General features: G+C 33.8%; 1 protein-coding gene across 3 annotated transcripts; it reads left to right on the top strand.

Moving 5' to 3' along the window:
* The first annotated feature begins 2946 nt into the window (after window positions 1-2946).
* LOC114163788 lies at window positions 2947-14293 on the top strand. 3 transcript variants are annotated; one of them, XM_028048109.1, is made up of 5 exons: window positions 2947-4033; window positions 10221-10371; window positions 10457-12126; window positions 12894-12966; window positions 13304-14293. In XM_028048109.1, exons 1-3 carry the CDS (start codon window positions 3171-3173, stop codon window positions 11960-11962), a joined length of 2520 nt encoding a protein of 839 aa, XP_027903910.1. In that variant the 5' UTR covers window positions 2947-3170; the 3' UTR covers window positions 11963-12126; window positions 12894-12966; window positions 13304-14293. The 3 variants fall into 3 exon arrangements, with proteins under 3 accessions (XP_027903910.1, XP_027903909.1, XP_027903908.1); XM_028048108.1 differs by having other exon boundaries at window positions 12894-13468; window positions 13579-14293; XM_028048107.1 differs by having other exon boundaries at window positions 12894-14293.
* The last annotated feature ends 1127 nt before the right edge of the window (window positions 14294-15420 follow it).

The raw sequence follows: 15420 nt of genomic DNA, 5'->3' as shown, positions 1-15420 counted from the left end.
TCTTTCCTATTCCCCATGAGTTGTTTCCATCTTTCCCGTTTCATTCATCTTCTGTATGGATATTTAAAAAATGGTGAAAGCATGCAGCCGATCATCTTCCTGCCACTTTACAATAGCTATATTGCCATAATTGCCTGCCCATGTTACTGGTTGCCGCAGTGATATGCAAATACTTAAGATTTTCCATTTCATGCATAGACCCAAAAGTGTGCATAAAGAAAAGAGCTGACTTTCACTAATCGGATGATCGGACAACAAATGAACTTTTTTTTTTCATCATAATTTTTTTAATTTCTAATTTAATTAATTAATTATTTTTCTTCTTTCTTCTTTCTTTTTTTTCCTTACATGTATTATTGTTTTTTCAAAAAGAGAAAAAATAAATAATAATAATAAAGACAAACCGAAAAAAAACAAAAAATAAAAAAAAACAGTAATACTAATAATAATAAATAAATAAAAAAGGGAGCCGAGATAAGATAAAAATTAAAAAAAAATGAAAAGGTAAAATAAAAATAAAGTAAAATTAAAAACAATAAATATAAAAGTAAAAGAAAATAAAAATAAAAAACAAAACCGGACAAAAATTGAAATTGAAATAAGATAAAAAGTAAAAAGTAAAAAAGTATATATTTGTAGTCAATTCGATGTTCACTATTTTTATATATTTTTTTTTATTTTTTAAATTAAATTTTGTTATCGAGACAAAATTGGGTGACGACATGTATGTATATAGAAAATTTAAGTAAAATTTTACCTTTAATGCAAATAAAGAAAAATCAACTAACATGAGTTTTTATGTGGCGATGTCTTATGAAAAATATAATTAATGAACTATTAATGAACTGAATTCATGGTTAAGATTATGTCACATTTTGTTTGTTGATTTTCTATGATTATTATTATTATTAGATTTTATTTTCTTTGATTTTTACATTATTTGGATAAAGAATTTTACCAATTTTAGAAAATAAAAACGTATAATATATGAATGGAGTAATAAGATTATTTTTATTTCTTAAATAGTTGATTTGAATGAAGTAATTGAAACATCTTAGATTTTCATTTTCTTGTTTGGATAAAACAATTTAATTTATCTTTTAAGACAAATTTTATTTTAAGAATGTCTAGATAACTAAACCCTACCCTTCGACCAAGACAACTTGTCTTGATTTTCGGTTAGGACGAACTCATCTTGACTTGGGTATACTCAGCTCGACCTTCGATCCAGACTAACTCAGCTCGACCTTCGGCCTGAACCGATTTCTCTTGGCCTTCAATCCATGCCAACCAATATTATTCTTCGACATGTGTGACCTATCTCGAACTTCGACCCGAGTTTACTTATCTTAACCTTCAGCTCGATCGACTCATTGCAACCTTCGATTTGATTAACTCAATTCGTCATTCATCTCACGACAAATAAACTCAACCTTTAGCTTGGGTCAAATTTGCTCGACCTTCAGTTTGATCCAAATTTGCTCAACCTTCGACCTATTTTGAATCGGTTTGACCTTCAACATGTGCTGACTTGTCTCGATCTTTTTCCCAATCGACTCGTCTTAACCTTTGGTCACATTGACTCGCCTTCACCTAAGACTCTAGTTGAATCATGTTAATCTTTGACTCAACTTGACCTTTTGTCCGAGTGAACTATCTCGATCTCTAATTTATGTTGATCTGTCTCTACCTTCGATTAAATTATCTCATCTTAACCTTCAACCACAATCGACTTGGCTCGACATTCATCTCGAGTCAAATCGGCTCAATCTTTGGCCTGATTGAATCTGCTCGACCTTTGACATTATCAAATTGGCTTAACATTCGGTCTGCGTCGAATTGGCTTGACTTTTGACCTACACCTAATTAATTTGACCTTCAGTCTGTGCAAACTTGTCTCAACTTTCAACTTGATCGATTGGTCTCGACCTTGGACACAAGGTGACTTATCTTATCTCGATCTTCGGCTTGATTGACCCGTCTCAACTTTTGGCCCAATCGACATGTCTTGATCTTCAGCTCGGGTTTAGTCATCTCGACATTCGATCGTAGCCGACTCAGTTCGTGCTTTGTCTCACAACAAATTGAATCAACAAATAACTTGGGTAGAATTGGATCAAACTTTAGGTTTGTCGAATCAACACAAATTTCAACCTACACCAAATGGTTTTTAATTTCTGAAACAAAATAAATAAGAATATACAAGTACATTTGTTTTTATTAGTTATATGTAAACATAATTTTATTTAAAAATATATTTGTATTTATTATATATATATATATATATATATATATATATATATTCTTTTTACTCTTATAAATATAACTGATTTTTATTGATTTATAAAAAGACTATTCATCATCATTAGTCAATATAATGAAACATTGCTGTTACTTTTATTTAAATATATATTATTATAAAAATTAATAAAATATAATTTTTTATATACTTTTTATTATTTTAATAGTCAGTTTTCTTTTTTAATAGTTATTATAATAGTTTTTTAATTATATATGTATATAATATATTTGTTATTATTGTAATATGAAGTGAATATAGATTCGCATTCACTGATAAATAATATAAAAAATATGAAGAACTGAATTAAAAAATATGAAGAACTGAATTACTATTTTATTTTGGTAAATATGATTTTATCTATTAAAAAAAACATTCTATTATTACTATATACATATGCATACATGTTCAGAACAAAAGATACCAGATATAATTGAGATAATTTAAAGTATAATCCTGATTCACCATTAAATATAAATTTAATTTGAAATGATTACAATTAAATTTAAATCAGGTGTAATTAGCAAGGTCGAAAATACAGAAATCCAGGTTTCATACAAAAACAGCAAAAAATAAAATAAGATTGGTTCATCTTTATTGCTGGAAGCGATCTTGGGCCCTACACTTTCAATTTCCTCCTCTAGGAGTTTCAGTGGATAAAGTTGTGTGAGGAGAATTCAGGGTTTTAATACTTAATCTTCAACCATTGTAATTGTAATTATCCCAAAACAAACCCTTACATCAGGAATAGTGAAAATCTACAGGGACAGTTCAAAATTGGAAGAATAGAGAGAGGCCTGCAAGATTTGCACCAATTTCCTTCTAAGTCAGATTCATTTGCAATCACGGTGCCCCTGCCCAACACGTCTCCATGTCGACGCCGGAAGCGGAAGCGGAACCCTCCTCCAATCACATTGACTCTCTTCCGTTAGTTGACCTCCGCCTCATGTCTCAGCCCGAACTCTATACCCTCTCCATCTCTGCCGCCACTCACCGCCACCGCCGAGCCAGCGACAACGATTCCGTCATTCCCAAAATCGACCGTTCCAATTTCAACGAATCCGCGGGCAGCCGCAAACAGACCTACTCCAAACTACGTCTCAACAAGCGCAAACAAAATTCTGCGGTTCCCGCCTCCTCCTCTTACCACATTCCGGAGCCCGTGGACCAAGAAAACTCCCAAATTATCTCTCTGCTGCAGCAACTCTTTGGCGTCGAGCCTCTCCGCAACGCGCTGCGCCCTGACCGCGGTGATGCGGTGGACCGTCAACTGTTTCCAGTCCATGTTGAGTTCAAACAACCGCCTCCGGTGTCCGTGGCGTTTCAGAACGTTCCGATTGACGTTATTGATGCTTCTAATAGGAAGAGGAAACGCGGGCGGCCGAGGAAGAACGATAATTCGGTATCGGTTTTCGAGGAGGAGACCAAGAAGGTTAACGAAGAGGCCAGCGCAGTGGTCACGGTCAACGAGAGGGGATTTGGTATGGACGCTGATGGTTTGGATTATGATCCGTTTGGGGAGGAGTTGAAGAGAAGAACCGAAGGGTTGGAGACGGAGCCGCTGCTGTTGGAATTTTTGGAGACTCTGAATGGAGAGTGGGCGAGTCAGAGGAAGAAGAGGCGGATTGTCCAGGCCAGTGATCTTGGCGACTTGTTGCCAACCGGATGGAAGATAGTTATTACCCTTTTGAGGAGGGCAGGTCGTGCTTCTGTTGTTTGTCGCCGTTACGTAAGGTTTTTTCTACTCCTTTTCCTTTTCATATACTCTCTAATTACATGCGATTGTTTTCGTTCTTTGATTGGTTCTTCAATTCAATGTCTCGATACATACATAGAACCATGCTTTCATATTTTGTCTGGCTGCTTGTTATTGTGCTTGCTTGAAAACTGGGGAGGGTTGTATAATGCTTCTGAACTAGGTTTTAAATAGAACTGAGGTGATTAATTGAAACATTGTTGAAAATTGCGAACGAATAGGTGAGGTTGATTGGCCACAATTGCTGTTGCGAACACGTTGAAAACCTCGACATTGCACTCAAAATTGTGTTGTTGAGAGTTTTCTTAATCTTGCTAAGTGTTCCAAGGAAGTGGGTTTCTGTCTATTAAGCCCGGATACAGACACGAATACGACAAGGAGTGAGATACGACGGATACGACACGGAGTGAGATACGACGGATACGACACGGAGTGAGATACGGCTAAATTGAAAAAACGAATGACAAGGGACACGGACACGTCATGTATATACATATTAGTTTCAAACTTTTAACTAACACATTGTCAACTAACAAAAAAAGAATCTTATATATCTATCTAATATCCAAAAAAGTGAAAAATAATGATCATTTAAGATTTTTTCCTTATTTTTATAATCATAATAAAAACTTATGTGAGAAGTTTACTAATTTATGGGTTTTTTTAGAAAATCATTGAATTTGTGGTTATTAACATTGTGTTGAAGTCATATCAAAATCATGCCAAAGATAAAAATGTCTTTCAAATTGAACACTTGACACGTGTATCGTACAAGTATGTACGTGTGTGTCGGTGTCCGATGCGTGTTGGAACGCCATTGATATGGCGTGTCCGGGCTTCATAGGTTTTTGTACGTATCTGTAATTATCAACTGTGACTATTGACCTGCATCAGAGTTCAGCTGTTTCCTACGTGAATATTTGCAGCCTTTCTCTCTACTTGTTATAGACCTTTAGCATTTGGCTAGGTTTGCAAATGAATGTTTAAGAGAGAATATTGGGTTGCGATCGTGAAAGATTTTTTTAAACCATTGTGGCATTTAATTAGTACAATTAGAAGAGCTTGTCAAAATTTAGTGGTATTCAATTGAAACTTTTTATTACACACAAAAGGTCTCGTATTGAAAAATATTCAAATTTGGATGGATTATTTAGTAGATTGAATTATACTTTTCAGTAGAATGTATAAATACTACACTCATCTAACTCCCACTCGAACTCTCAAGTCTTTATTAGACTTTTTTGTTCTCTCATTACCAATAGTTCATTTCCTTTTGGTTGAAATTTATACGTTATTAGGTTACTTTCCCCTATCCTACATTATTCTCTGCAACCAGGTAAATAGATCTCTGTACTTTTTTTTTGCCATTAGTAAACTTGTTTGGACGAATTCGTCGTGATCATCTCTAAAAAGAAAATTTCAAAAACGCATAAAGACTTTGCCTACTTGGGTTTTCTTTTGTGTCGGATAAAACACATATAAGTCTTATTACACCATTTCCAAACACATGTGGATTACCATTTTTAATGCTTTTTACCTCTTTCTCATCATGCCTCATTTTGTTTATTTTGTGTGCCTTTTCTAGGTCCTTTCCACGCCTTCTCAATTCATTGTTATGAGCAACTTAAAAAATTAAATACTAAAATTTTGTTTGAGTGTAATTTACAGATATTTGCAAACACTTGATTAGTATGATAGGTAAAGGAAAAAGAACTAGAATTAGCTATCAAAAGATTGGAAACATATTTTTTTATCCAAAACTTTTTTATTTCTCTGCTATCTTTTTCATTGACTTAATGTTCAATAAAAATATGATGGAGTCCCTTCAAATTTTGTAAATCCATAAATCTTATAAATATTTTCTATATAACAACATTGAAATTCTAACTAAAAAGTCTTGATTATAAAAGTCTTTTAAAAAAAATCTTATGTCATATGGTCTTGTAAATTTTACTGTGTTGTTTTATGCCAAATTAATCTTTTAAACCAATAATACATGTTATCAAACTAGGATATGACTAGTGAATCCGAAGACCTATTTCCTAAATTGTTCCCGAATATGAATAACAGGAAGATTCACTAGTAAAACATGGGTTTTGACATTTTAAAGTCAAGTAGATCGTTATTCAGTTGGTTAAGCTACTGACATTAGTTGTAATTGCATTGGTTCAATTCGTCGCACTTTGCTCCACTCTTTTCGACTACTTTATCGTTTCTCTACCTTCCCCCATTTGAGCCTACCATTGGACTAAAAGGAAAGTGAATTAGCATTATAGTTAATAGAGTGAAACATAAACTTCAACTTATTCATCACCAAAAAATATATAGACCATGATTCAAGTCATAACAGTAGTAACAAAAATAAAAACGGGTATGCATAATGGCATCTGTATGACCCAATGTTTTAAATAACTCACTATAGCAGTTCAGAGAGGGGCTGTTTTAGCCGAGCAGTTTAGTGTAATGGCTGTAACAGACCAAATATCAGGCTGAATGGCGGGTCCTATAGTAGTGTTTGTTGATTCCCAAAATAATCCCTCTGAACAGACATTAGGACTTTCTTGAGGGGCCATTTTTGGAGTTGAAATGATTAAGAAGACTTGGATTTAGAATAATTTCTATCAAGTAAACTTGGGCTTAGCAGGTATTTACTTGCATGTTTTGTTTAAGGATGTTATTAATTTCAAGTAATTCTTATCATTTTTAGAATTTACACACATTGCATACACTATAATTTTTTTTTTTTTTTACATTGTCGCTTCCCTAGTTATACACTATCTTTGTATATCATTTTCGGAGCTGGCTACTACACTTTGCTATCCGGAATTTAAAACATCAGCATAGGCCCTGCAAAAAAGCAAGTCATTAAATTATCGATATGGATTCATATTAAGTGCAACTTTTTTGATTTAGATAATTCAACGGTGTTTCAGCTCCAAAAACTATTGTGCATGTGATCTGAATTACTTAATCTCAGAATTGAACTGCAAGAATCTTACCACAACTCATACAATTCTGATACTTTGAATTTTTAAAGCATGACATTCTTTGCGCATGTTATGTTGAAAGCAGGAAAAATGGAAATAGGATACTTTTATTTTTCTTTTTTAATTTTTCTGGGAATAGAAGCATGAAGACACGAGTCTACTTTATGAGAGGAATAGGTGGTTTCCAAAAGGATACATTAATTTAAATCCCACAGGCCTATCTCTTTGGACATTGTTTGAGTTTATGACAGAATGCAAAGTACACATGTCCTTTCTACCAGTCCACTCAACTATTAAGAGTTTGAAGATGTTAAATTAAATTCTAATCAGAAAAGGAAAAAAAATGGAATTTTGAGTTTATGATTGCATGCAAGTTACACATCTCATTGCTACCAATCCACTGTACTATTGGAAAAGAGTTTCTAGCATAGTAGTTAATAGCGGATAGTGACGCAGACTGGTCATCCCCAAAACTGCTATAGCAGGATAGTGGTAATAGGATTACCATTGTTTTGATCCCTAACAAGATCTTATATTATATAATGTGTGTGTGTGTATATATATGTATATGTATATATATATATATATATATATATGTATATGTATATATATGCATGTATTGTGTATGTATTTGTGTGCATGGGCGCATGCTGAAAAAATATTGAAAACACCTACAAGTACAAATATTTTGATTAAGTTTCATATTCTTGAGGTCCAAACCGCAAAAGCTGCAAAACAACCAATTGCCATGTCCAAAAAACAGCCAACCATGAATCACCACTGTAGCTGAACGAAAAAACAAAGAAGAAAAGGTGCAATTCTTGTTTGCATGTCTCGCGGGAAGCGTTGCCAAAAACATTGTTGAAAATGTCGCCGATCCTTGCGATTTTGGATGTGAAGCGGTGACTGTAGCAACACCAACGTGCGATGTGACCTTCCCCGTGGGGGGTGCCACTCCGCTCTGTACCTGTGTGATAGTGACACTAGCGCATAATGTGGAAAAATTGGGATAATGGGCCTTTTTCAAATTGATTGAAAAATAACCTCAGTATTTGTTAAGTTTTCAAGAGAACGGGCTTTACGTTTATATTTTTTAAGCTATTCAGAAATTTTTTCTTTGTTTTAATTTATTTTATATTTATATAATAAAGAATTTTAATGAAAATTATAAACTAATATTTAAACATACGTATATTTTCTGGTATAGATTTAAGATACAAGAGTATAATGATTAGTTATGTTTTGTTTTTAAATATGTGTTAGGTATTAAAATGTCGTTTTCTTGCATGACTTAAATTAGAACTTTTCAATCTTTAATGGTCTGTATTTTAAAGAATTTGACTTTATTAGTTAAAATAAACTTACAAATATTTAGATACATGTATAAAAACATAGTTTTAATAGTAATTTAAAATTTTGTAATCTTATATAGATATCAAATATTATCATAGTCATTTCAACTTATAGTGGAGATTTATAGTGGAGATTAATTGAAGGTGGGGTATATATTTGGGTTTTCCGATTTAATTACAGATAATTACATATTAGGAATTTTTATATTATTATTTCTATTTACACATTCAATAAGGATATTTTTCCTGTACCCCCATAATATGTTGCTGCATCCCCTTTGATTTTGAAATTATGACTCTGTCCTTTGTATTTTAAAATCACATTATCAATATCTGCAAATATTTGATATCTTAAATATCAAATATGAAATGGAGTTTAAGTTGGTTGCTGTATGTGAAAGGGAAGGAGAGAGATTAATGATGTGTTTAGTTTGATTTAGATGTTAACGTTAACCGTAGATTGGTTTAATATATAACAATGCACTGGCATATTTTCTTGGGGTTTGGAAGGGGTGGCTTGTACTTTTAAAATGTGTTTAATGGTATAAGCGAATATTATCTAGTCTTCTATTGAGAAAGAAGAACTGAAGATTTTTCCCTTTTTTTCTGAAAAATGTTATTATATATTTGGTTTCATCATAAGATATCCCTTATATTTTTCTTTTTCCGCTTTATTGTTGGTGTTCTCCATGGTCTTAAGTTCAATCAAATAGTAAATAAAAATTAGAAAATGTTTAAAATAGGAGACTTACTTGAATGCTGAAGGCTTCTAATTTATTTTGCAATCTATATTCTTGATTAATATTTTTTTGTTTGAAAATGAATGTTATAGCACTAATAGCAGTTAACTATAGATGTATGGAAAAAACTTGTGTTTGCCATATATTTTAGGGTGAGGGGAGATGAGTGGGTTTAGTTATTCGAAAAAAGGATCTTGTCTTTGCTCTGTACTAGGGAGAGTTTCCTGGGACCTTTGTGTGTGCTTTTTGGTTTTGATGGCTTTTTTTTTTTTGGTTTTAATAAAAAAGTATTTATTAGCCATTTTCGAGTTATGGGATTTTATTTTGGCAGCCATGATTTTTTCAGAATACCTTCAATCATTCATGGTTAATTAATATGAAGTTTGTATGTCTTGTGGTTTTTGCACTATTCGTCATCATTGTAATGAATCATTAGATCTCTGGTACTGATTTTTATTTTCGCTGTATTCAAGTTATGTGAATATTTTCTACTTTTAATCTTAGCCTTCTTATGATCTCTGAATTATACTGTGGCATTTTCGTTTTCTATTCCTGCAGACATTTTAAACTAGTTCGCTCCTACTTTCCCAGTAATATTTAGAATAATATATATATATATATATATATATATATATATATATATATATATATACTTTTTTTTTTCTGTTTCTAACACATCCTTTATTATTTTTGCGTCTTGAGAATTTATTTTATTCACTCAAATATGAAATCCATATCAATCCCATCCTTCTTATTTCACCGTTAACATGAAAAGCTCATATGATATGAAACCATTTCACCTCAAAATGCTGCATTTTTTGTTAAAAAGATATCATGAAAAGTGGATGGAGAGATGAAAACATTTGGGAATTTGAGTTTGACATTAAAATGATAAAATTAATCTTTAAGGAATGATGTTGCTTTAAGTATTTTCTATTACTTATGACTTGTTAAGGATGAAGATATTTACTGTGTCAGATGTAACCTAAATTCTATTGGTTCAAATTTATCCATATATTGAACTGTTACTTTCCTGTAGACATTACCGTTTCTTACGATTGATTCTTATGTAATTTGATTCATCAGTCCTGGTGGGCACCAGTTTGAGTCTTTTAAAGAAGCTTCTGCGTACTTGCTTTCTGTTTCTGGTGTTCAAGATAAGGGCCATTTAAAATCTAGTTGTACTGATGATGGTGCTCAGCAATTGTCCAGTAGTATGAACATGGCATCTGAAAGTGTAAGCTAATTTATTAACGTCTCGTTTATTTATTTTTCAATTCCAATAATGTAAAGAACTGCTTAACTTTTTGTAACACATGCAGAGTGTTAGTCATGTCCCTGCCGGAGCCACGAAGACTGATGCCAATGCAAATTATTTGTCATTAGCTGGTGCATCTATTCACAGTGGTCAAGAGAATCAGCTCCCAATATCATTATCAATTGAGAGTGGAAATTTCAACAGTGATCTACCTTTGGGTTGTAAATCAGGAGATGCTAGTGATGACTTTGGAGGCTTTGACCGTCAAACGGAAGATAAAAAACTGTTGGAGGCTGATAAGAATGATGGAAGTTCAGTTCAGGGATGTTCTCACGTGAATGATATAGTTTGTAATGTAGGAAGTGAGAAGTTGGTTGGTGCTATTGAGTCTACTGAGGCTGCATGCAATCTTTATATTCCTTTAGTTTTCTCAACGCCCTTCTCCAATAATAATAGTGACAATGGTCAAATTTCAGAGGATATAAATGCTGCGACATGCATAAAAGGGGGCATTAGTAATTTTGCTAGTCAGGATAAAAATAGTGGGTGCCCTGAAACTGTTCCCTGTGGAGTTGACAACAATGGGCTTGGGCTTTCTGTGAAATTAGTAGAAGAGAACACTCAAAAAATAAGTTTTGATAGCAGCACACTGGCTCCAAATTCTGAGGTGAATATATTTGCTGCTAAAAGTTTAGAGGATAGACATCTTATTAGTTCACAGGAGGATATGGAGATTGCAGATGATAAGGTCATTAATGATGACAAACAACTAATTGTGTGTGGCACAGACCAGGCTGAATTTAAAGATGTTTTTTCTGATGTTAAACTGCAGAGTAGTTCTGAGGGTTTTTCACTTGTCACATCTCATTGTGAACTTAAACATGCATCTCTAAGTAATATGGACAGGACACAGACTTCCGAGTTGAAGGACTCTGCTGAGGAAAATATTTTTGACAGTGATCTATTTAGCTCATCTATTGATGAAAGAACATGTGTTCACAGTGGCTACATTAGTAATGTTTCTTTTAGCTCTTGCACACAAGATGCAGTTGAGTATGGTGGATTTGATTTTTCTTCTGATCTTAAATTAACTAAGGATGTTAGTGATAATCATATTCTTTCTAATGAGGATGCCGTGACAAGATGTTTACAGGAGAGAAGTTCCTTGAATGACCAAAGTAGCATGATGGACAATCTTTTGCATCGTAGTTCTCAAAGTAACTTATTTTCTCTAACAGCTAATCAGCACCCTTCTGCTTTTCATGATAATGTGAATATCTGTGATGGAACCTTTGATGCACTCAAAGGTGTTGATGCTGGATACATGGAGCCTCAATTGGGCATTGTTTCTTGCAGCAATATTGCTGTAGATGCGTATACTAGTGCAAGCATTATGCAGGGAAACTCACAAGGATGTGTGTCTGTTCCTCTTGGTGGAAGTATATTAAACTTTGAGAAGAAAAGTGATGATGGTGTTAATAAAGCAAGTAAGCCTTGCTTATCAGAAAAGGCTCAGAATGAAGTTGAAATATTCCAAACTGACTCTATGGGTCTACCCAAATTTCTTTAGCAGTTAGATAGATTCAGATGCAGACATGGTGACACATGCATGCGGTGCAGGAAACATTTTCTTTAATAAAACTTGTATGATAGTTTTGCTGTGTGCTGGTAACCACAAGGCTCTGCTAGTGTATATATTTTCGATTTCCCATTGAAGATGATAAGCTAGAACAGGTAATGATTATATTTACGGTATAATAAATTATTTTCTGCTGGTTATTTCTCCATTTGTGCCTCTGGTCAAAGTGATTTTGAAATTCATAATGAAATTAAACCACGAAATTTGTTTTATTTTAATCCTAACACGGGAATAATAGGAATAAATACTTTAGACGTGGATGGATTTTGTATATTTAAAGAGAAACGATTGATTAACTTTGTTCTCTGAGCTAATACCCTTGTGCTTATGAGCTCTTGCCTAAACATCTTTTGCCTTATGTCACCGATGATGTCATTCGATATAGAGACAATGTGTGATTATGAAGCGGGTTCAACCACTAACCAGTGGTTTTGAGGTTTAGGGGCCTCTGCATCAAGAACATGGAAATGTCATGCTCTAGCCAATTGCAAGAATGGATATCATCATAAACACTATAATTAAGCTTTTAGGTTTACATGTAATTTTGTAGCTTTGATCACTTTCTTGCATCTTTTTTTATTGTGAGAATAGAATAGTGAAAAAACAGTTAAGCCAAAGACTGGATTTTACCATTACCTTGTTTCAATGTCAATGGCAGTAACATGTTGAAAACGGCTGTGCAAAAGTGGTAATTTATTTTGGTATATAATAGCTCAATTTGAAGAGATTTGTTTAAGAAACGTAAAGTGAATTGTCTGTTGTCTATACTGTATATTTTTCCTTGTTCTCTGGTTGCATGCTTCCTCTGCAGCTGATGACTTTCCGGGGTTTCTGATTTTGGTTTTATTTTGGGACATTACAGATAATTTCTTGAAGGCCGCATCATTTTTGTGGATAGATTCAGCTGGTCGTGCCGTGGCTTCTCCAATCCAGAGGTTATTTTGCAGCTCTGGTGTGATGCTTTGCTTGCTTCTTGCCAGAGCTCAGAAACCATTTTTATTTTCCTAGGAACAAATTTACTTTAGGTTGATTTTAGCTCAAAACATATTTTTTTTAACATCTGGTAGACTGGTATACTGATATCGAATTTTAGGTAGGTCCTTCAAATGAAGGAACTAGTTATCTCCTTAATTTTTTGAAAGAGGAATACCAAAATTATCTGGTGATTTTCGTCTTTCATACGTGGATCGCTCTTTGCATAACTCCTCTTTTATGTCCAATAGATACTTCCTAGTTTATTTTCTCTCTCATTTCGTCTTGTGTTTTTTTTAGAATTTCCGTGCTATTGCACCCTGGTCAGTACATCCCCGCACTTAGCAGGAGGACTTTTTTCCCTTGATTTTCTACATGATCGGTGGGGTGTTCCTGTATTCGAGGATCAATTATAAAATGAGGCTTGCTAAACTATTTTTTCGTTGCATGGTCCATGGTTTGCAGGTGAGTTTATATCCATTAGATGTACAGATTAATACTGATGTATGCTTAATAACGCTCTAACAGAATAATTGGTAGCATAAGTAATTGTGGATCATTGTGAACGAAACCAGAAATAAATGGGAAAAAATTGGATGAGTTTGCTTGCATGATTGGAATTAGAAGAGAAACTCGAACCTGCTTACCACAGCTTTTGGGCACAATCTTGTCAATGGCAATGTGCTGGTCCTTTACAGTTTATAGATTTCATTATGCATCCATGATCAAGTTCTTCAACATCATAGACCCAGCACAGAATAAACGTCGTGAATGGTGTAACATGGTGCTTTTGGAATGCATCATCGTGTAAGGTTGACTTGGTGAGAGGGTGAGATCAATGTGTTCATTTCAAGGTTTCAGTGTATTGGAACAGAACCATGGTTCGTTATAGCAATTATTATGCCAATCCTAGAGTGCACTCACGCAAAAACCTTGGGCAAGAGTTGACTTGTTCATTAAATGGGGGCTTAGAGTACAGTGGAAGGTTTCAATTCATTTCTCTGTGACCATGTAAGAAGAACGAGTATCCTTCAGTCAGAAGGATGGAAGATTTTCAAGCAGGTTTTTATGGATTGCAAATTATTGGATGGCGATTCTCTAGGTGTTGCTGCTGCATATTCGTGGCAGGGAGGCAACACTTTCCAGTGGTTAGACATACTTCTCTTAAAATGAAATGGATATTGCTTTTTCTCACGCCATTTGCTCCCTTTTAAAATTACATTATATCCACTTCTAGTTTTTTTTGTTAGACTTTTAACATCTTAAGAGAAGTTAAAAGATCTTTCAGATTTTTAGTGGCTTTCTTCATTCATCGGACTTTCTAAGATTTCTTCTCAACCTCTTGGAACAACTCAAAGTAGAATAATAATATTTTACTACTTACATTCTAAAGGAAGAGAATAGCTGTAGCTATCTATTTTAAATCTGTGAAGTTAGATGCTCATACCTGAAGAATCACCATTTAATTGTTCATATCTACGACGTTTTATAACTGTAATCTTTCATCACCCATTATCAATGAAAAATAGCAGATGTTTAAGATTTTAGAAATAGTAAAGTAGTGTAAGCTTTCACTTCCGATCAAATGGTGCTTTCATATGGCCTACTTCTCCTCCCATGGATGTCTACTACAACCATTACTTATGGTGACAACAATCACAGTCGTGGCCACCACCGCCCCGAACAAACATTTATATTATTCTCGACAACAACCACTGCCACCCCACAGTCACCGCTGCCACCATCAGCATCAACAGAGTGGCCACCACAACAGTCGTTGTCACAAATTTTCCTCCGCAAACCCCATGGTCCTCCCCTGTATTCCGGTCCCCTACCACTTTATGAGTGACCATCGTCGTGGTGGCAAGCACAACCAACTTTCCCCACGCGATCATTCATCCATGTTGTTTCCCTCCACCAACTTTTCCCAACCTTTTGTTTTGAACATTTTTCTTATCAATTACAGTTAATGTGAGTTTAATCTCAAAGAACTTTAGTACAAAAGAACTGAAGATCAGGGTAAACATCTAGTTCTTACAATCACTCTCGCCAAACTTTTAAATTTTATTGGATAAGTTAAAATACTTAATGCTCTGCTTTGAAAAATCGGTTATATATTTTCGATTGTTGTCTAACTTTGGTTTAGTCTATGATGACATCCTTTCCTGGTCAACTCCCTTGGAAAAAAAAATGAAGAAAATGACATTAAATAAGTGCTAAAATATTGCTTGAATTATTTAATAAAGTATTTTTTTATACAATTCTTGCGTTGAATTATTTTAGATACATAGCAAAAACCTAAGGTCTAATCTAGGATGTTAAAATGGTATGGTTGACAAGTTGTGGCACCAAACCCCATAAATTTTTTTATGGGTTAAATATGTTTTTCTTCCTTAATTTTAAATAAAAATTGGAAT

The sequence above is a fragment of the Vigna unguiculata genome, chromosome 9 (assembly GCF_004118075.2).
Source record: "Vigna unguiculata cultivar IT97K-499-35 chromosome 9, ASM411807v1, whole genome shotgun sequence".
Lineage (NCBI taxonomy): Eukaryota > Viridiplantae > Streptophyta > Magnoliopsida > Fabales > Fabaceae > Vigna > Vigna unguiculata.
Note: the sequence above shows the minus strand (reverse complement) of the source record. Positions and strands in the feature narration are given on the sequence as shown.